The following is a 20,966-nucleotide window of genomic DNA, read 5'->3' on the forward strand; positions in this document are numbered from 1 at the left end:
CAAAGATGGGCCTGGAACATCCTGTCATTAGTCATCAAGAACCACGCACTCATAGATGACTCTGAGAAATACACAGAGAACTGCCACCACTCAGTTGGGGGAAGCATGCATCCAGATCAGTGGTGGTCTCATTAAAATAAGTTTGCAAAGAACCTTGTGCAAGGCATGATAAAAAAAAATAGACAAGGAAGTTTGTATGAAATTTATTTTTAGGGTAGTTATGATATACATAAGTATTTTAAATATTACTTATTGCAGGCTACCCTATACCTTGATCAGTCCCAATTATGACAGTCTAGCATTCAATTTTTTGGTTAGTAACCAAATTATTATAAACTGTTGAAATGCTTAAGGCATTTAGTTTAATAAATACATGGTAGACAATTTTTTTCAGAACACAAATTTCGAAGCTATATTGCCTGGGTTCTCAAATTTGACTTGGCTACTTAATAGCTGACTGATCTTGGACAATTTTCTTAATTTTTCTTTTAACTTTTTTTCCACGGTGATATCATAATAGTACCTTTTTTGGTTGTCATGATACTCAAGTGAATTAATGTATGTGTGAATATTCATAGGACAGTTCTTGGCACACTGAAAGAACTTTTTAAAAGTGGAAGCTATTATTTTCATTTAAATTCTCTGGCAAGCCGTTAATTAACCAGCAAAGCAATAAGAATTATGTACATAAATATTCATGGAAGCAGACTTGAAAATAGTAGAAATCTATAAGCAACCCAAGTGCCCCCTACACAGGAAAGTAGATGTAGAAAATGTGATATATTTATAAATTAGAATAATATAGAGGAAGCAAAATGAAAACACAAATAGCATGGGTGAATCTTAACCATGTAATGATGACATCATTACAAAGATTAAAATAAGTATACTTTGGGGAAACACATAGATACAATGAAACTATATAAAAAGGAAAGTGAAAGAAGGATACACATGGAATTCAGAATGAAGGCTCCCAATATACAGAGCCAAGGGTTAGTGTAATGGTGGAAGGCACCTGGTTAGAAGGTGCTTATCGGGGTTTACCTTTTATATTAGAGGGTGGATATTTAGATGTTTAGTGACAGGGAAAGGAGGGAGACTGGGGAAGGGAAGGTGGTACATGGACGTGTTGTAAGAAAGTCATAACCAAGGATGATGATTTATCCAGTCCTGTGAACCTGAGAAACCCCTCCTAAAGGTACAACACTGTCCATTGTCATTATAAATCCATTTATGTTATAAGCAATTAAAAGACAAAAAAGCCAAGAAATTGCTTTTTTCCTTGTTCTTGACTAATTTTGGCCAGGATATATAGACTGGTATAATAGATGTAAAAGGCCTATGTACTGAGAATTTTCCTAAAGTAAATAGTGTTTTTAGTCTTCTCCTCTTGGAAAAGCAAAATCATAGTTCACATCAATGTTTAGAGTTCAACAGTAAAGACACTTTCGTTTAAATCACATAATACAGATTGGTCATTTAGAATTGACTAAATCATAAGACAAAGAAATTCCAAATGATTTTTTATTTGCTCTTTCTACAGTTTTTGTTGGTGTACTGTAGCTGTACATCATGATGGGATTTGTTGTTACATATTCATATATGCATACAATATAACAATATAATTTAGCCAATGCCAACTCCCCAACACTTACCCCCTCTTTTCTTCCCCCCCTTCGCCCTTTCTTCTACTGATCTCTGGTCAATCGAATGACTTCTTTTAAAAAAAAAAAAAACTTTTTATTTGTTCATTTTAATTATACCTGACTGTACAATGTATTTTAACATATTATATATACACGGAGTATAACTTCCCATTCTTGTGATTGTACACATGTGAAGTTACACTAGTTTTGTATTCCTATATGAACATAGGAAAGTTATATATGGGTCATTCTACTGTCCTTTCTATTCCCATCCATTTTCCCTTCCCTTCATTCCCCTTTGTCCAATGAACTTCTATTCCCCCTCTATTGTGTGTTAGCATCCACATATCAGAGAGAACATTTGACCTTTGTTTTGGGGGGATTGGCGTATTTCACTTAGCATGATAGTCTCAAATTCCATCCATTTACAGGCAAATGGCATAATTTCATTCTTCTTTGCGGCTAAGTAATAGTCCATTGTGTATCTGTACCACATTTTCTTTATCTATTCATCTGTTGAAGGGCACCTAGGTTGGTTCCATAGTTTAGCTATTGATCAAGTGACTTTAAATACACTTCACACTTTAAACAAAACAATCCTTCCAACTACCAAAACATCAGCTCAAGCAACCTCAACATTTGTGACTGATTTTCAGAAATGTGTGTGTATTTGTACCTGGCACCTCTGAATTACCCAGACAGAACTTGAGTAGCACATGCCAGAAGACACAGTAAATATTTAGGAACACTGTTAGATTTGAAGTGTCCTGGAAGAACCTAGAAAAAAAGGTCCTATACATCTTAATAAACGCCAAGGGGTGGGATGTCAAGGACAAGTTAGGGATCTTGCTGCTTCTTTGTCTGGATCTCCCTTCCTGATGACCTACTTCAAAATGGCAACCATTCCATCGTGTCTGTGAATGAGGATCTCTTCGTTCAATAAGTGTTTAGCTAGTAAATGCTGCTTACTAGATATTGGTAGGGCTTGAGAGTGCATTAGAGAAAAAAAAAGGAGAAAATCCCCTATTAGTATATTGATATAGAATATGTAGATAGTAAGCTATTATTACATTTGAAATGAACAAGTCCAATATTTAAATAATCCATCTCAATGAATTGTTTTCCTAAAATATTTTTGCTACGACAAAGAAAAGACTGGATAATGAATTTGGACCAAAATGATATGGGTAATTCTTGGTGGCATTCACATCTCAACATCTGGGTGATCATATCTGTACCAGGAAGATAAAATTATCCACAAACTAGAGGCCTTTGAGACAACTGGGCAGGGAACACAAACTCTGTACTTGCCTGTGTGCATGGTGCATGTGTGTGTGCGCGCTGCTTTCCCCTTCTTTTATGTGCAGTGCTATCCCCTACCTGTAAACCACTGGAAAATCATATGTTTTAGTGTCCGTTGCTGTCTTGGGACAGGAAGCAACAGCATTAATTCCTCAATCACCATTAATTCACCAAAAGCTCCCATCTCCTTCACTCCCTATGCTAAGCTAGGCTTAACCTGTAGTTGACCTATGCAATCCAACAGGACTAGAAATGCTTATCGCTTCACACCTAAGTCTCATGGCCCAATGAATTGCAGGGCTGAGGAGAAGCATGTTGCCCTTCCCACTGCAAAATGTCTCATTGTACTTCTCAACGCACAGAATGTCTTGACAGAGGGCAAGGTCAAGGGTAAACCCAGGTTCTGGCTTACAAGATGCCTGGAATAAAATGGACTCTTGAAATGTTTGATTAATGAATGATACCATCCACAAAGGAAAGGGATAGTGGAAAAAATGGAGCAAGATTTGGGGAGAGGGAATATCATGAATTCAGCTTGAAATCAGAAATATATATGAATTATAACTTGGCTATATAAATACAATTCATATAAGTATGAATTTTAACTTAGCTATAGAAGTTTAGAAATTAGGGTCATTCAGTGAGAGTCTAGGCTGTCTTTACGTTTACTTATACTGAAAACTGGGTTCTTAAGTAAAATACTCGTATAAATAATTAAATTGCATGAAGAAACTTTTAAAAAATTTATTACCTGTAAATGGATGTGAGTACAGATCATTCTTATGTAGTCATTAAAACAAGACCCTAAAGGACACATTTTGGGGCATTCTTTCTCAGGCCTGGATTCATCTATAATTTTGAAGGAAAAAGTGTTTCTTCACAAACATTCCATAATTCCTATTCCTCCCTAATTCAGATTGTCTTTCCCAGTCATTTCAAGTTAATGACCCATTTATCACAGGTAGCCTTAAAGATGGCCAAGAATAATAAATCATAACTGTTGTTAAGTAAACATTCTAATAAAAAACTATTCATGTACTTGATACCAAATCTTTTCATCAGAAACTGAATCATGGAATAGCAGTCACCCACATGAAGAGCAGCATGAAATGTCACTGTGCTCCCCATGTTGCTGTCCTTTAACTGGCGAGGGCATCACTGATTCACCCAGTTTAAAAAAAAAAAAAAGAAAAGAAATAGGGGCTTGGGTTGTGGCTCAGAGGTAGAGTGCTCATCTAGCACTTGCGTAGCCCTGGTTCGATCCTCAGCACCACATAAAAATAAATAATTTAAAGAAAAAGGTATTGTGTCCAAATATAACTAAAAAATAAATATTAAAAAAAATAGAACTACAATGTGCTCAGATCATTTGGTCCTGTTTTGTAAACTCAATATATTGACTTTATTCCATAAGTATAAGTTGTGCAAAAGGATGTACCATTTGGAATGGTAAACTGCCTTATGATTTATCTGTTTTGAAGGTCTTTTCTACTATAAAGCCTAACAGAATACAAACAAATAAAATCAGTAATTCTTGTCAATTCCATCCCTACTACCATTCATGATGAGAAAGGATTTTTAAAAGGTAATGGTAATATATGGACTGAAGTTTGGGGCTTTTTCTGTTTGTTTCAGGGTAGACTTATAAAATGGATATTATCTTAGGCATAAATTCTAAAATTGAGAATCTCAGTGGAAAAATGCTTGAGATAATATAGAAAGACACATGATATGCAGACAACCTGTAGATCTTATTTCTGGAGTTAAGTTCACTAACGAGAAAGACAGCCTGGGATGATGCTGTTGATTTATGTCAACACATATCCCACCTCTTCCTGACGCAATCAGAAATATGAATCTTTAACAGTCTCTTCCTTCTGAATTTTAATATAAGAATGAGTCACTAAATATTGGCTTCCAGATAGATTTTGCTTGATAAATACGATCATGATAGCCAACTTAGTGATTTGCACAGAAAAGTTCAGTGAGCATTTGTTGACTAAACATACCTTCCTATGTTTAGCAACATGTCACACAATAAAAAGAACTATGTGCTTTTGTACTTTAAAACAATCTTTCATTTTATAAATTTAAAAACTCAGGCACATAAAAGTGATTTTCCCTGCACATATTCACACACAGGACTTAATGCATACCAACTTTAATGATAAGACAACTAAAAGAATTTAATGCACTTTTAAGAGTGTGTACCAGAAAGTTCTTTGAAACCTGGGCTGTTAAATCCTCTCTGACTGTTCCTAACAGATGATGTGGGTAAAACTGTCCTTCCCATAATAAAGAAAGTTGCCAACTTTTTGAACCCTCCATCTCTTTTACTTCCCCCTAATATAAGTGACATTTCTTACCCTCAGCCCTAACACAAGAAAGGAATATAGGCAACATCCTAATTATAATAGATCATAATAGAAACTTTTATGTAGTATAGGAAAGTGATCACTCTCCTCAAACTTATCGGGATAGAACACTGTAGCCACAAATTGTCACAACATAGTTTCTGTGTATCCATTACCAAATGTTGCCAATGGTGGTGGTATGCTTGCCCAGCATGCATGAGACACTGGGTTCGATCCTCAGAACCACTTAAAAATCAAATAAAGACATCGTGTCCACCAAAAACTAAAAAATAAATATTAAAAATATAAAAAGAAGAAATGATGATGACATCAATGTCTACCAAATTATGTCCTGGGGATGTTCAGGCAAACACACTTTCCACCTCTGAGCCTGAACTAGAACTGTCTCTGGATGCAGAAGTGCAGTCCACATGACCAAGAAGCCCAGGTTGGGTCTATGAGGGTATTCATGACTCCATGCTCTGTGGCAGCCTACCCTGGGGATAAAACCTAATTCTCCTGGAAGAGTTCCCCGTCCCTTGACAGTTAGGAAGTCAAGAGGAAGTCTTTTTTGCTTCTCCAAGAGCTACAAAATTCAGGATGAAAGAAAGAAAGTTAGGAGTTTGTAGACAAAAGTGGGAAAGTAACTAATAAATATCAGACCAAATAAGATTTAACTATGTATGTTAAAATATGCTCAATAATGTTCTTTAAGGGTGTTCAAACCATTTCTAAATTTAGCCACCATTATCAAATAAGCAAGGTGGTATGAAATGACAAGAACTTTGTTTAATTGAGTCTCACTATTCTCCAATGTATAATTTAAGTATAAATTTGTATGTTGTTTTCCTTGCCTATTTTTGGTGGATTGAGTGGAAGTTTTAGCTTTAAATAGTGGCAGGGTATGAAGGACTATATTAGGTATAAAAAAGGAAGAATGCTGGGAACATATGAGCCGGGTAAGAACTAGAAATGAAGTCATTCAGTTGGCATTTTGCTGAACAAAAGGGCAATAGGTATCAATTCATTTTGCTGAACTACTCAGAAATCTAAAGGCATTTAGTTCTGGGATGGACTAGTTTACATTCTTTCTGACGAGAGTCATAAACAAGACTGTCAATAATCCAGCATGAAGAAAACAGTCTCATTTGGATGTCAGATTTCTTAAAATCAGGTTCATCTTTAAGGGAGCATTAAAGTTTCTAATTGCAACTATTTTCCATGCATCTTCCTACCAATTCAAAGTACAAATTTGGGTTATTTGAGAACATTAACCAATGGGATGAGTTCTCTGAGATGGAAAAAAATATTTGAGTATATGTCAGTAACTTTTCTTATTGCTGCCAATGCTCACTCCACAGCTCATTATAGTGGGTCCTCACCAAGCTCACCTTCACCATTCAGTGACAGCAGGCTCCAAAGCCCAGAGAAACCCACAACCCTGCCAGGCTGGCACATGGACAACATAGAAGGAGACATTTTCAAATTGAGTCAGTTGGTCCCCAATATGACCATCAAAATGGGATTACAGCTTCCTGGATTTATACCATTGTTCATTTGTACATTGATTTAATTATGTTTTTAAAGAATTTTATATTGCCCAGTTCAGTCCACTAAAGCACTTAGTCTTATTTCATGTAAAATTTTAAGTTATCAATCTTTCTAATTTTATCATAAAATTTGGCTTAGTCTAATTGCAGGATTTCACATTTATCTCTGCTAAAGTATAATGTTGTCATGATCATTTACCCTATCACGTTTCAGCATTGTATCTCTGAGATACAGATGAATACACGTTTATCATAATACTGGCAGTGCACAAAAATTTAGGCATTATTTAATTATGTATATGTTCTTTCAGGTGTTCAAGAAACATATGTATTAAATCAGAAGAAAAATGTGGCCATTTCTTCAATAGTCATTTAATAATAATCAGGATTATTTACCTATAGTAATTTCAGAAAATAAAATTGCTATGACAATACTTTAAAATAAGCCTACTTCTTACCCAATATTTATCATAAAAAGTTGAAGTTAGCATACTGTATTGATGCATGCATACCCATGTTTATAGTAGCACAATTCACATTAGTCAAACTAGGGAACCAACCTAGGTGTCTGTCAATGGATGGATAGACTTAAAAAAAAGGTATATTTGCACAATGGAATTTTATTCAGCCATAAATAAGAATGAAATTATGTCATTTGTAGGAAAATGGATGGAATTTGAGGGTATCGTGTTAAGTGAAATAAACCAAACATAGAAGGTCAAGGGTTGTATCTTTTCTCTCATGTATGAAAACCAGAGAGGAAAAGTGGAGAAAAAAGTGGAGTGGCATGTCTCATGAAAATAGAAGGGAGACCAGTAAAGAAGAGGAAGGGACTGGGGGAGAGAAGAGAGGAAGAAAAGGGGAAATAGTGGGGAGAAGCATTGACCAAATTGTATTATTACATCATGTACATGGGAAAATATGGAACAGTGAATCTCACTGTTCTATACAAGAATAATACACCAATAAAATACGGAAGAAATTTTTAAAAACAAAATAAGCATACTTACTAAAATCCTGAGACTTTCAAGAAAATATTAGTAATATCTATTGATCTGAGCTTATGAGATCAGAATGATGCCTTCCATTTGGACTTGAGCAGTAACTGGGCAAAAGAAATCTTTATCACAAGCGGTCAATATTTCCCTTTTAATCTAAAAGAATAAACAGACGGCCCTATGATAACAGCCCCCATTTATTCATCAACTAGTTTACCCCTTCCCCACAATTTCTGCTGATATTTTATTCTTTCCTTTAACCCTAGCTCCTATGATTTAGCATTTAATTAATAATTGTACTGTAATGTTTTGAGGGGTTGGTCTTAATTTCAAACATTTTAAGATGCCTTAAAGAGGATGCCTATTTTTTGCTAAGGATCAGGAGAGCTAAGCTGCTTTTAGGAGTCTGCTTATTGCTACTTTACCTTGGCATAGTCACTCAGTTATTCTCAAATATCTAACTTCAAAAATAAAGTGGTTTATCTAAGGTTTCTTTCAGGGTTGGAATTTTAAAATTAAAACACAGATATGATATCTTTCCATTCCTGCCAGAACATTTAATGTTTACTTCCACTTAAATTCTATGAATGAAACCTTCAAAACTAAGCTAGATTAAATAATTTCTTTTTAAGTCAAATGATTTGGGATATCAATATATACATAGCACATAGTTTCAAAAAAAATAGTTTTTTTAAAATATTAAGGCTTTTCCCCTTAGGATAGGAATTGTCTGTACAATGGTGAGAAGAGGAGGAACCACTCTCATTTTGTAAACTAAGTAGGAGTGGCTGCCATCAAGATGCTATCACTCTGCCATTAGTCACACAATTCACTGTGTGACATTTTATGGACATCTCTTTTCTTCTACCCCTCACTTGGGTTATAAACTGTCAAAGGTAATGGGGAACCTTTTTTTAAGGCTAATCATCACAACCTTTTACTGTCATTTTCTACTTAGATTAAGTAGCTGTGACTCTAACTAGGCTAGGAGGCAATTCTTTGATGCAATTATTTTGTTAGGTCTGTCTCTTCTTATTCACTGCCATGTAAGGGGGAAACAATCTTAGCTAAAAGAAGGATCTGTTTAAGGAAGAAATAAAAGCTTCCTGGAAAACAGATTCTAATATGCTGCTGTTGGGGGATGGAAGAATTGGGAAATGGGAGAATCCATATAAGTAGCCTAATAATCCACGTGACTTGCTTCTATTTAAAGCAATATAATTATGTCCCATGTATTTCCAGTAAAGTCTAGATTATTTTCTTAAGCCATAATCAAGGCAAAAGTTTACTTTAAAATACCTGAAATATTGTTTATGGGAATGATGCCAGTTTGCCAGATTGAGGATGGTTTCCTGTCAGTGGGGAAGAAGGACAGGTTTAATCTTATTGCAGCTATTGAAGAAAAAGGTGGCAATGACATTGTTATAGCTCGAATGGATGCTTAGAAATAGGCAGAACTGGGCTCCAAATCCAGGCAGGCTTGATTCCACAAAGGCAGAACTGGGCTCCAAATCCAGGCAAGCTTGGTTCCACAACCCATCTATATTGGTCCATTTTCTGTTGCCAATAATCTATAAAATGAATAAGTTATGAAGAAAAGAGTTTTATTTTGGTTCCCAGTCCTGGAAGTGCAAGGTGTAAGGGTCCCATCTGGTGATGATCTTGCTGGCAGAGTCCTGAGGCCACACAGAGCAACACATGACAAGAGGCAGGGAGTGTGCATGTGAGTGTGTGTGTGTGTGTGTGTGTGTGTGTGTTGGTCTGTCTTCCTTTTCTTATAAATCTGCCAGGGTTTAATCATGGGCCTGGTGTGATGGCACATGCCTGTAATCCCAGCAGCTCAGGAGACTAAGGCAAGAGGTTCTCAAGTTCAAAGCCAGCCTCAGCAACCGGAAGGTGCTAAGCAACTCAGTGAGACCCTGTCTCTAATTAAAATACAAAACAGGGCTGAGGATAAGGCTCAATGGTAGAGTGCCCCTGAGTTCAATCCCTGGTACAACCCCCCGAAAAAGATTTAATTGGGAGAGCTCCACTCTAATTACTTTATCTAACCCTAATTACCTCCTGAAAGCTCTGCTTCTAAACACCTTAGTTGAATGAAGTTTCCACCCACATTGGAGATTAAATATATGAAGTCTTTGGGGGATGCACTCAAACCATATCTAAACCATAGGGCCATCTTTCCTACACTATGCAGTGCACCTATTACATGTCTTACAGGAATATCTTAATTACACAGGTTGCTTTCTTAATGTGCCTGAATCACTATGGGGTATCTGATTTTATTTTCATTTAGAATCCATTTGGCTTTTGATTTACATAATATAAGCCAATGGAACTTCCCTGATACTGTATTATCAATTTGAATAAATGATTTTGTCTTAGAAAAAAATATATACGTATTTAGACGTATCCTATAATTCCCTGAAGGATTACTCTGAAGGACCCCATGAAAGTCAGATGCTGGGGCACTATGAAGTCACATGGCCATTTAAAGCAAATGAAATCAGCATTCTTTTAGAGTTGAATGGAGTGCTTCACTAACTTTGAGACTTTGGAATAATACCAGAAAAATAGAATCACCTACAAGATGATCAACTTCCAACCAATACAGTCATTAGGAAAGATCTCTTAAGTATTTTGAGAGCTCCCATTGTAAAGTCTCAAGAGAAAAATTGCAGATTTCCTTGAAAGACAGTGCTCTTTATTCAGGAAAATTGCCCAGGCATCAGGAAATTTAGTATAATTATAAAGAACACTGTATAATCTTATAAAAATAACCAATAACCACTTTCTTTTCTTCCTTAGTATTTGTGGTAATAATTTTTCCTCATTCCTAGGAATGATTTTGACTGTGTTCTGATCTCAACATACTTGTATAAAAGCTGGCATCATTTGGCTTCTGAATAACAATGGCCATCTTTGGGCACCCTTAGGTCAGGAGTGTTGAGAGGGATCTATTGTTCTTATGAGCAAGGGCAATCATGCTTATGCACTGATGTGATGATTTCTTTACTCAGAGTCAGAAAGTCTCTGAGTAGGCCTCACATACAGGCTACCAATTTAGAGAAGCTATTCAGAAAAGGTGTCAAGGTGGAATCTTACGTTTCTAAACTCAGGGACTGTAAAGGACAAAATAAACTCCTCGGAGTTTTCCCATAAGTCAAAGGAGCATGTTGACATATTTTAAAAAGATATGATAAATGTCAACCTGGATGAACTCATTTGATTATAATTGAAATGTGAAACCATTTAGCATTTATGAACATTTTTAATCTTAACTACATTCAGAGAGAAAGAGAAATGCATTGACACATGGATCAGTTAGGGTTGTTCATGAAGAAAGAGTGGTACAAATGATCTCATTTCAAAGTAAATATGTAATTCAGGTTAAATCTGATGTGCAACCTTAATCACATCATATTTTTATTTTTAAATAAAATCAGATTGATTTTTTTAAAATAGCTAACATCCCACAATGTTTTCCCAACACTTAGACTATCTACGTGCCCCTTTTCCAGAATAATATGTGAACTATGAGAAGATTAATGTCAAAATGACCACAGTAATTTATTAGACTAAAATTATTCCATAGAAAATCTTTTGGGGAAACTCCTCACATTGACTGAATTCAAATTCAAGTCCTCTATTTTGATAGATGGGCTGGTATTTAAATTCAGATCTACAAAAATAAAATGATGTCTGGCATGGTGGCACATGCCTGAAATTGCAGTGGCTCGGGAGGCTGAGGCAGGAGGATCCTGAATTCAAAGTCAGCCTCAGTAATGGGGAGGTGCTAAGCAACTCAGTGAGACCCTATCTCTAAATAAAAAATACAAAATAGGGCTGGGGATGTGGCTCAGTGGTTGAGTGTCCCTGAGTTCAGTCCCTGGTACAATCAATCAATCAATCAATAAAACCAAATTCTTGGCTAATGTTGGGAAAGGATCTGGCCTTTGGTCTTCTTCAGATGGGATTCCTGATAACCCAAGGGGTTCAAGCAGAATTATAAGACCTTAGACAAAAAGTCATGCTGATGCCAAAGTATAACCAATCTAAACATTTAGGACCCCCACTCAATAGTTTTAGTTACCCAGCCTATTATCCTGTGCATATTGTGAACAAAGGCTTCTCTGCTCCATAGGAAAATAATGAGGTGCTTGGTAAATGAAAGTGGTTCACAATTGTAATGATATGTACCTGGGAGGCTGAGGCTTAGGCAGGAGGATCGCAAATCTGAGAGCAGCTGAACAACTCAGTGAGACCTGTCTCAAAATAAAATTTTAAAAGGGCTGGGGTTGTAGCTAAGTGGAAGAGCATTTGCCTAGCATGGGTTGAACCAACTGAAGAACTAACAACACTCTAGACCTGAAGTCATGTTCATGCCCATGTATAACCAGAACCATCTACTGCCATATGTATATTGGGAATAAAGGCTACTCTGACCCCTAAGTAAAACAAATCCATTTTTATATACAAGTTAGGATACATACAAGTTGCTTTTTACCTAAAACTTAGGAAAAATATGAATTTATGCAAATACAGTCTCAACACAACCTCCAGGAAATCATCTTGACAACCCGTTGTGCAAAGTTCTTTGTTTTATTGACCATAAATGATGGTTCAAGGTAGTTTTATAGTCAGTTTTCTTGGCCCTGCTTCAATTCCAATTTAAGAGAGTACTTGAAATACTGTATTCTTCTAGTGGCTGCAAACACTCTAGGAATTTGATGCTTTCCAGAATAATCTGTGCTTGCTATGTAAGTACAGTCAAAGACACTTTTTCAGAACCGAACAAAAGAGATTAGATCCGATTTAGTTTAAATTGTCTAAAGAGTTCTCAGTCATGAATTTGCTAATGGCTTTAGCACAAATAAGGGAAATAGAATCATGCATTTTTATTAGGTACCCAAGAAGCCTTTCAGTCTCAGGTTCTTCTGGAGAGTTCTGCCACCCTGGCTCTTCTTTTAACAGCTTGGAAACTGTCTTGCCTGATTAGGAAGTTAGTCATTTCACATTTTGACATCTAAAACAATGAGAAGTTGAAAAACCTCACAAATTACATTTTGAAGTAACAGGATACATCACTTTATAGAAAAGCACAAGGATTTGTGGCGCCTGGCTTTGTTCTCCTTAATCCTATTTTACCTTTTGAGCGTCAGATGTTTTGTAAACATCTGCGTCTGAATTCACACAATATGTGCTGATCACTAAATCTCTCATTTGGTATAAAAACATTATTATTACATCTTAAGAGGGTTTGTGTTCTGGGATTTAGGCTTCCTTCTATTTGGTGTGTATTAGTCAGTGCTATTCCAGCCCAAACACTATGTTCACATTCAGTTTTGAAGCCTGAATCAGGTTTAAATATACAATGTTGCCTATTTCCAAAAGGAGTGATCAAATAGAATTTGGAAAATGTCCTTACAGTCCTCATTTTCTGGAAATTGTTTATCCCTTCTTGTTTTAGAAGCTGTCCCAGCCTTGGTCACAGACATCCCCTGAGGCAACTTTTCTGTTTATTTTGTCCATTTAAGGTTAACATATTAGGAATTTTGCTACTGAGAGTTTAAAATAAATACATTTGAAGGAACTTTCTCAAAGCTCCTGAGCCGACCCCTGCCTTCCTCCCTGGCTACATTGGCATTCCTTCCACAGGGGCAATATTAAGGCCCAGCGTTCAAAAACATGCAGCATTCTGGGGAAATGATACAAACAAACAAACAGAACAAGAAATGGGCCTCTTTATTTGTATATGCAGAAAAATAAGAAATAAAATTTATTCTAATGAAGTTTCCCCTCAATTGCTTTTTAAGATAAATTGGCCTGTGAAAATAACCCACTCTTGTAATGATGTCAGAGGTCCCTTTTATAATTCTGGAAGAGGAAAATTAACAAGCAATGATGATCCTTCCAGGTTTAGAGAACACAAATCATTCATATAAATGTTTGTAAAGGAAATTTAATTTCAAAAATGAACACTCTTCTCCTTTTGATTCATGAAACAGCCATCATTTAACCAAAATATAAGTTTATGGTCCTAGGATCAAGAACAATTGAATTTTAACATGAATGGTATCTTAAATCTGACCAACCTTTTTAAACCTTGGTTTAAGTAAGATTAATGATGATGTGACATTAACTAACAGGTTTACCGGACAACAAAAATACACTCTGATGGTATCTTATTCCACATGCTAGCGAACAAATTATGCATCATTTTTTTTCTACAGGAAATCTGAAGAGTTTAATAACAAAACCTCCAAGGTCAAAATGAATACAGGTATGCTGTCTCCATTAGTTTTAAACTTCTTAGCTTTGCTCTCTAAAAATCATCTTGGCCCCAAATCATTAGTTTATCACTCTTCTGATACTAAATGTGTTACTGAGTTTCTGATTAGCTATATAGTCCAGATTCATTCCTTTATTTCTTTGTCTGTGTGCTACAATCTCATAGCCATCAAAAGGAGTTCTGTTACATACTCTTACTCTCTTTTTCTCTAATCATCTTTTAAAATTAACTCCCCAAAATGCTAGGTATTGTATGCCCACATTTGAAATTTCTCACTTAAGATGGACTAAATTCAAAGACAGGTTGCTCTGGTGAAAAATATTTAAACTTTCCCATTCTATAAATTCTATGTTGACAACGTTGGCAGATAGAATGTCAAAGCATCATGCATAGAAAGTCACTTTAATTAATTCATAATCACAACCCACATATAGACATAAGCATTATATTTTTAGATTGTCTCCAAACTTTATGGTGTATATTTTAATCATAAAAGTGTTTGTGATACATGGGATGTACATATGAAATATAATTTTTTCTACCTTTTAGATATTTTGGTTTATAATTTCATCTTCTCCCCAACCCAAGTCTTATATACCAGTATTAAGTAATTCAGGAAATGACTTTCTCATTGAAATTTTGTTACTTGTGTTTAAACCATGTCATTTCCTATTGTCCAGCAAGTGCTGCTAGGAAGTTATTTTAGTCAGTCAGTCACTTTATGGCAGAGAAAAAAGAATGGCTTGAAATATTCTTTCACATCAAGCTCTCTGACATTTTGCTTGTATCTTAATATCAAAGTGCCTAGAGGAAGAATTAATAACCCACTAGTGAGAACGAATGTCTAATCCCCAGATCAACTGTAGGGACACATACTATGTCCATCTTTCCCTGGCAGCCCCTTAACAGAAACCTGCTCTAACTGGCCTAGATTATGCTGTGTCCTGAGGTTGCAACTGGCTTGTAGACACGTGTAGAGCAACAGGCAAGATGAGGGTATTGGAGATGCTCAAAACAGACAAGCATGGCTTAGATGTCAAGAGAAATGATGCTCTTCCAAACTAAACAAGTAAAGGCATTTCAAGAATTGGAGGTATTAAAATTGGTCATGGAAAATGAAATAAGAAATATTATTAGGCAAAGGACAGCAAAGAAATCAAATAGAACATAGAGCCCTCAGCTGGTCTAGGAAAAACTCTGTTGCCAAACTCAATCAGCACATTTCCATTTGAGGGAGTGGTATGTGCTGATTGATCTGAGGCATCTCTTTGGAGGCTTAAGTTGAACATAACTTCCCAATATCCTTCGTTTTGTTGGGTGCTGATTTTCCTATTTATTATAGTGCTATTGTGATATATATGTATATGTGATTAAAGTAAATATACTTTATTCATGTACAATATATTCTGCATAATTGATCTTCTATTCATATAATTCAATCCCTAATGACAAAGGTAGGTGCAAAGAAATTTTTAAATCTGTGTAAGTCTCATACTAGAACAAAGTTACTACTGAACTTCCTAAATATAACCACAACCATCTAAAACATTCTCTCATTTATTAGATAGAGTAAACCTGATTCTGGATGAATGTTAAATTGCATAGGATTATTTTGCTTACATGGGTGAATTTACTTAAGCATATACGCATAAGAAATATGACTTTCAGACTTAGACATAAAAATTGATTAGAAGTTACTTAAACCCTTTGTTTTAAACTCCAAAGAAATGTTATAATGTGGCTATAGAAACATCACTTTAAAATGTATATAAAGAGGCTAAATAGAAATCATTTTAGAAAATTGTAAATGTTGTTGCTGTATTTACAAAATAAAGTAGGAATTAGTTTCTAAATAACTAGTAAGTAAAACTGGCCTGGGTTATCTATGTAGCAATCATTAAAGAGATATATCACAACTTAAATATCTACATGTTAGTCACTATAATTTAAAAATTACTTTAAATCTAATCTTTGCTTTCAATCAAATACATAATGAACTGGCCAAGGAGGATGTGATTCATTTTTTTTTCATTCTAGATTATCTAAACAATGGAGGAAAATATATGAAGCATGCTATATTTTCACTCAGAATTTGTAACCCATTATTTTCGTCGGCATAGAAATTAGTTATTGAAGAAAAGAGAGAAAAAGACACCAAATAATTCATTGAACATGGTTTACCCATGTGAGTGTTCTCTAGCAGTGGAAAAACCTTCTCCAGGGGTCTTGCATCTTGGTAGAATCGTGACTCAGAGGCTGTAGATCAAGAATAGTTGTGAAGAAGAGACCAGCATTAGGATTCCTTCAGATGAACTGATGTATAAAAGATAACTTCCTCATTTTGAGTCCTTAAAAATATTCTCAAGAAATACCAGAAAGTCTCAATACATAAGTACACTATAATAGATTTCTCTGTTTTCTAAATTTCACATAACCTTGACTTTTTAAAATAAGCTCTTTATTAAATGGTAACAAAGACAGATTCTGCATTTACTTAATCAAAATTTAGAGCTGCCTGAAACACATAAATTGTTTAGCCCAAAGATTTCCAAACTTCCTTGGTTCAGAGTGTCTCAGTAATTATTTTCATCAAGCTTTGAGGCCAAATGAAATATCTAACAATACTATTTATTAGAAGATGCAAACAATTCAATCACTTAATAATACTTAATAAGTTTTTATGTGCTAACAACTTAAAAGCCATTTGACAAAATAGTCATGCAAACTAAAAGAAAATATTAATTTTATTTCATTCTTTATAAACACAATTACTTAGTAATGTTAATGGCTGTGGTACATTGAAAAACTTCTCAGACTGTAAGGTTAGATTGTACAGGGCCAGTCTCACTTTTACAGGGCACTTGGTTTTCAACATGACAACCACCCTCAATTCAGTTTTTCAAAGATGCATGTCACCCAAAGGCACAGACGTTACAACCTGTGAGGTAGAAACTTTGCTCTTCCTCAAGTTATCAGTTCACATAGCATCCATCAGATGTTACTGTATTTTCCTCAAAAATGGAGACAGCCCCCAGCGTCCCTGTGAATGTACTGAGACAGCACAGTGTCTGTCAGGCCACAGTGAAAACACCAAGTTTAACAAATGGTCCTGGATCTTCTCATTCTGGAATTTTCTGTTTTTATCTCTGCTTATTTTCAGATATACAGAATCAAAGAACCACAAAGTAAAATGATTGAGAGTGCTATCAGTTTTCAGTTCCAACACCCTTGACTACCCAACCCGCCCTAGCTGCTAGATACCTCGTGTCCTGGGACATCAGTTCCACGTTAGCAGACAACTTGTCTCTTGGCTATTTTCAGTTTGTCATGTTTATTAAAATCCTGTCAGTGCTTCTCTTGGAGTTACCTTCAGTTTCCATCATTTGTGTTTTTCTCTTTGGGTTCTTAATTATAACCTTTGATTCATTTGGCTTATTTTCACCTAATGTTGTTTCAAGTTAGGTTTCTGGTTTATTTATTTTCTATATTAAGAAATTGTGACTTTAAACATATATTGTTAAGTTATATGAGAATAATTCCACCAACTTTGAATTCTACTGACCTTATTCTTTGTGACTATTATCAATAACTAATTCAAATCTTACTTCCAAGTGTCATTACTAAGCTCAGTTCTCTCGTGTCTAATGCACCAAATGGATATGTTTCTCTATGAAATAAAGAAAAAGAAAAACATAGGGATAGCATATCACAAAATATGATGATTGTATTATCTTGTTGATGGTTGCGTTATTTGTTCTTTTTTGTCTTAGCTTTCAAAAAGACAAAAACTTGTTCTGACTTAATGATCAAAATGAGGAGAGCAAGGGATGCTATTACTGCACACGTTATAATACAAAGGAATGTGGGAATGGAATTCATATCTGGTCATAAATAGAACATTAACCTTTCAATTTTAGGAGACTTGTCTTCCAGATTTAGAAGCCTAAACTTCTCATAGCACATAAAACGTCTGATGCATTTGCACTTATTTTACTTCACATCACAATGTGCTTAAGTATAAATATAGATCATTGTTCAAAAGTGTAGAAGCAACAAATTAGTTTTTAAAATATGCTCATTTTAATACTGTACAGAGGAATGTTTTTCCTGATTTTAGGTGGGCTAATCATTTCCATAACTCTGGGAAGACATGGAGTTTCCCATAATGCTGTTTCTTTATAAATCCTATATTATCAAGTATATCAGGCCTATGTCACCAAATTAGTTTTATTTCAAGCTATCTTCAGGAATCATAAAAGCTACAAGACAGTAAAACCTAAATGATTAATACAAAAGTATATTATAACTATAGAGCTTAACTGTGGACAGTAGATAATCCATAACTCTAAAGCAGCTATACTGCTTATAGAGTTATGCATTGAATTTAAATGGTATAAAAACAGTTGAGCTCTGTGCCTATATTTTCATTAACAAAAAAACATTGAATGTTAAATATAAAACCTTTTGTTTTTTTCCTAAAGCATTGGCATCTATTTCTGAGACAGACCCCTGGGGGTTTTTGTTTGTTTGTTTTGTCCGTTTTAGGGGATGGGTGTGAAATTTGCAGATGTGCTCCATGGTTACTAATTCTGACTGTTCATCTCCCTCACGAGTGTTTGGCACATTTCACTTAAAACGCATGATTTTGCATGTGCTTCCTCTGTTGCCTTGGCTTCTGCTATATCATTTTTTTGCTTCCAGATAGCGGTGGGTGTGCTCGCAAACGTGCTGCCATGTCTGTTACGTTAACATCTGTGAAGAGAGTTCAAAGTTCTCCAAACCTATTGGCCGCAGGTATAATACCACTAACTCACAGAAAGAATGTCACACTTGAATGGCTGTACCTGACCTCTCTTTCTTTCCAGAATGATCTTATTTGGATGAGTACAGTGGCTGTAAATACCTTTCAAATGCCCGCGAGTTCTTATTTTTCTCATCCCAAGAATAGATTTTATCCCTTCTATCTGTTTATGTTCTAAAAATAAAAGGTCAAAAGAAACTGATATCTTGTAGAACACATTTAAAAATTTAATTAAAAACAACAGACACTTGCCAAAAACATGTTGAATAAGTGTAAACGTTAATAACTGTTCAAGTTTTTGTTATCTCATAAAATAAAGTAACATCATATCTCATTATGATAACTCATATGTTCCTTTGGTGATATAGGGGTCAGGAAGAAATTCTGGAAAGCCAATCTTCATTAATTTGCTTCTTCACCAAAGACTACAAGCAGAATGATAGAATCTTAGTTTTGAGAGAAAGGCCTTACCCTTTCATTAATCAGCAAAGACCCATCTAATACATATTTTTAAATATATGAAAATCTTGACCAGTTAAGATTAATGTGTACCTACAGATAAAAATATACCCTAGAAAGTCACTGAGGGTGTGACACTCTGGCAATCACTCAGGTAGTCTCTTTATAACAATGACTTTCCTAAGCCCTCAGGCACAGTCTCCCTCAGGAGGGGGCTGCAGTTATAAAAGATCAGTGAGCCCAGAAAAAAACCCTATTCCTAGACTCCAAAACATAGCCAAGCCTTCTGATGGCTGGTTGGTTGGTTTCATTGTTGGCTTGTTAGTTGCGGTCTCTGGTTTTAGAGCAAAATTGGGAAAGGGGTAAAAAGTTTTTAAATAAATTTAATTCTTACTATGCATATAACAATCTTTTACTCACATACATTTAGAAGTTGATTAAATACTATAGGCGTCCTTTGCTTTAAAGCCACCAGATCCTAAACTACCCAGTTTTGTTGAAGAAAAAACAAACTTTCATATCCAGAATCCCACTTCTATTTACCATCTCCAATTCACAAATGGATTTCAATGTCCAAATTCGAATATCAGGCCAGGAAGTTTCATAATATGTTAAGATTAAAAGACTTCAGGTTGTATTGCAATGTATGTTGTATGATCTCATTTTTGGTTTCAAAAATCTCTCTAGATACATTTGTACAAATTTTATTCATGTGTTTATAAACATGACAAGGTGTTACAAAACCTATAGGCATTTACATTAGATACATCAGGGAAATAAAAATGAAAGGAGGTAGGGAAATAAACAAAATACAAGCCAGAGCCATCATGTAATTGGAATGCCTGTACCATGACTATCATTTATCAAGTATAATCTCAGGTGTGGACCACTGATGTACTCCTGAGGCATGACACACTGTTCCATCAATGCCAATTTACTATTATTTATAAAAGTAGCCACTAAAAGACAGTATTAGATTGAATAGAGATTGCCATTTGGGAGTGTCAAAAGTTAAACATGAACAATTTCCTATCAGTCAACTTGCTAGAAAAAAGATGCCATGCTTCACAATCCAAATAGGAGAAAAATTTTAACACTTCAGGAATATGAAATAATCTTCAATGATAAGACTATGTACTGACTCTGAGCTATTTCATATTTTATCTCACTATAAGTAAGATTTCTAGAGAATAAAGTCCCCTGAATTTTGGATGTAATTTTTAAAACAGACACATACGGTAATCTTAACTGGTTTAAGGAAGTTTTAATTACATTTTAAAGAAAGAAATCAGTATCTGTTGTGTCCAATCACATTTTGAGGGAGCTTTAATAAGAATATATTTGACCGTTTTATGTGAATCAAAAGGGAATTAATAAGTATTTATTACATTCAATATTCTCGAAATTCAACAACCTTTCCATAAACAAACACAAGATTCCACCCCTCCCCCAAGCCCCTTCCAGATCAGAAGGTCCGTAGGTGTCATCAACTATTCATCCCCTACATCACTGTGTCTCCTCCTCCTCTCATCAGAAATGAAGACCCATAGGATAATGCACCATC

The 20,966-nt window shown here is 35.2% G+C and overlaps 1 protein-coding gene across 33 annotated transcripts in view; it reads left to right on the forward strand.

The window, feature by feature from the left end:
• Sorbs2 (sorbin and SH3 domain containing 2) overlaps positions 1-20,966 on the forward strand; it is a 202,409-nt gene that overhangs the window by 95,496 nt on the left and 85,947 nt on the right. For 28 of the 33 annotated variants that reach the window (XM_048791846.1, XM_048791847.1, XM_048791853.1 and 25 more), the window contains 2 exons: positions 14,084-14,133; positions 18,844-18,936. In XM_048791846.1, coding sequence (XP_048647803.1) covers positions 14,124-14,133; positions 18,844-18,936 — 103 coding nt within the window. In that variant the 5' untranslated portion in view covers positions 14,084-14,123. The remainder of the gene's footprint in view (positions 1-14,083; positions 14,134-18,843; positions 18,937-20,966) is intronic. The other 5 variants (XM_048791859.1, XM_048791858.1, XM_048791863.1 and 2 more) reach the window with 1 other exon arrangement.

Source organism: Marmota marmota, unplaced genomic scaffold (genome assembly GCF_001458135.2).
Source record: "Marmota marmota marmota unplaced genomic scaffold, marMar, whole genome shotgun sequence".
Taxonomy (NCBI): Eukaryota; Metazoa; Chordata; class Mammalia; order Rodentia; family Sciuridae; genus Marmota; species Marmota marmota.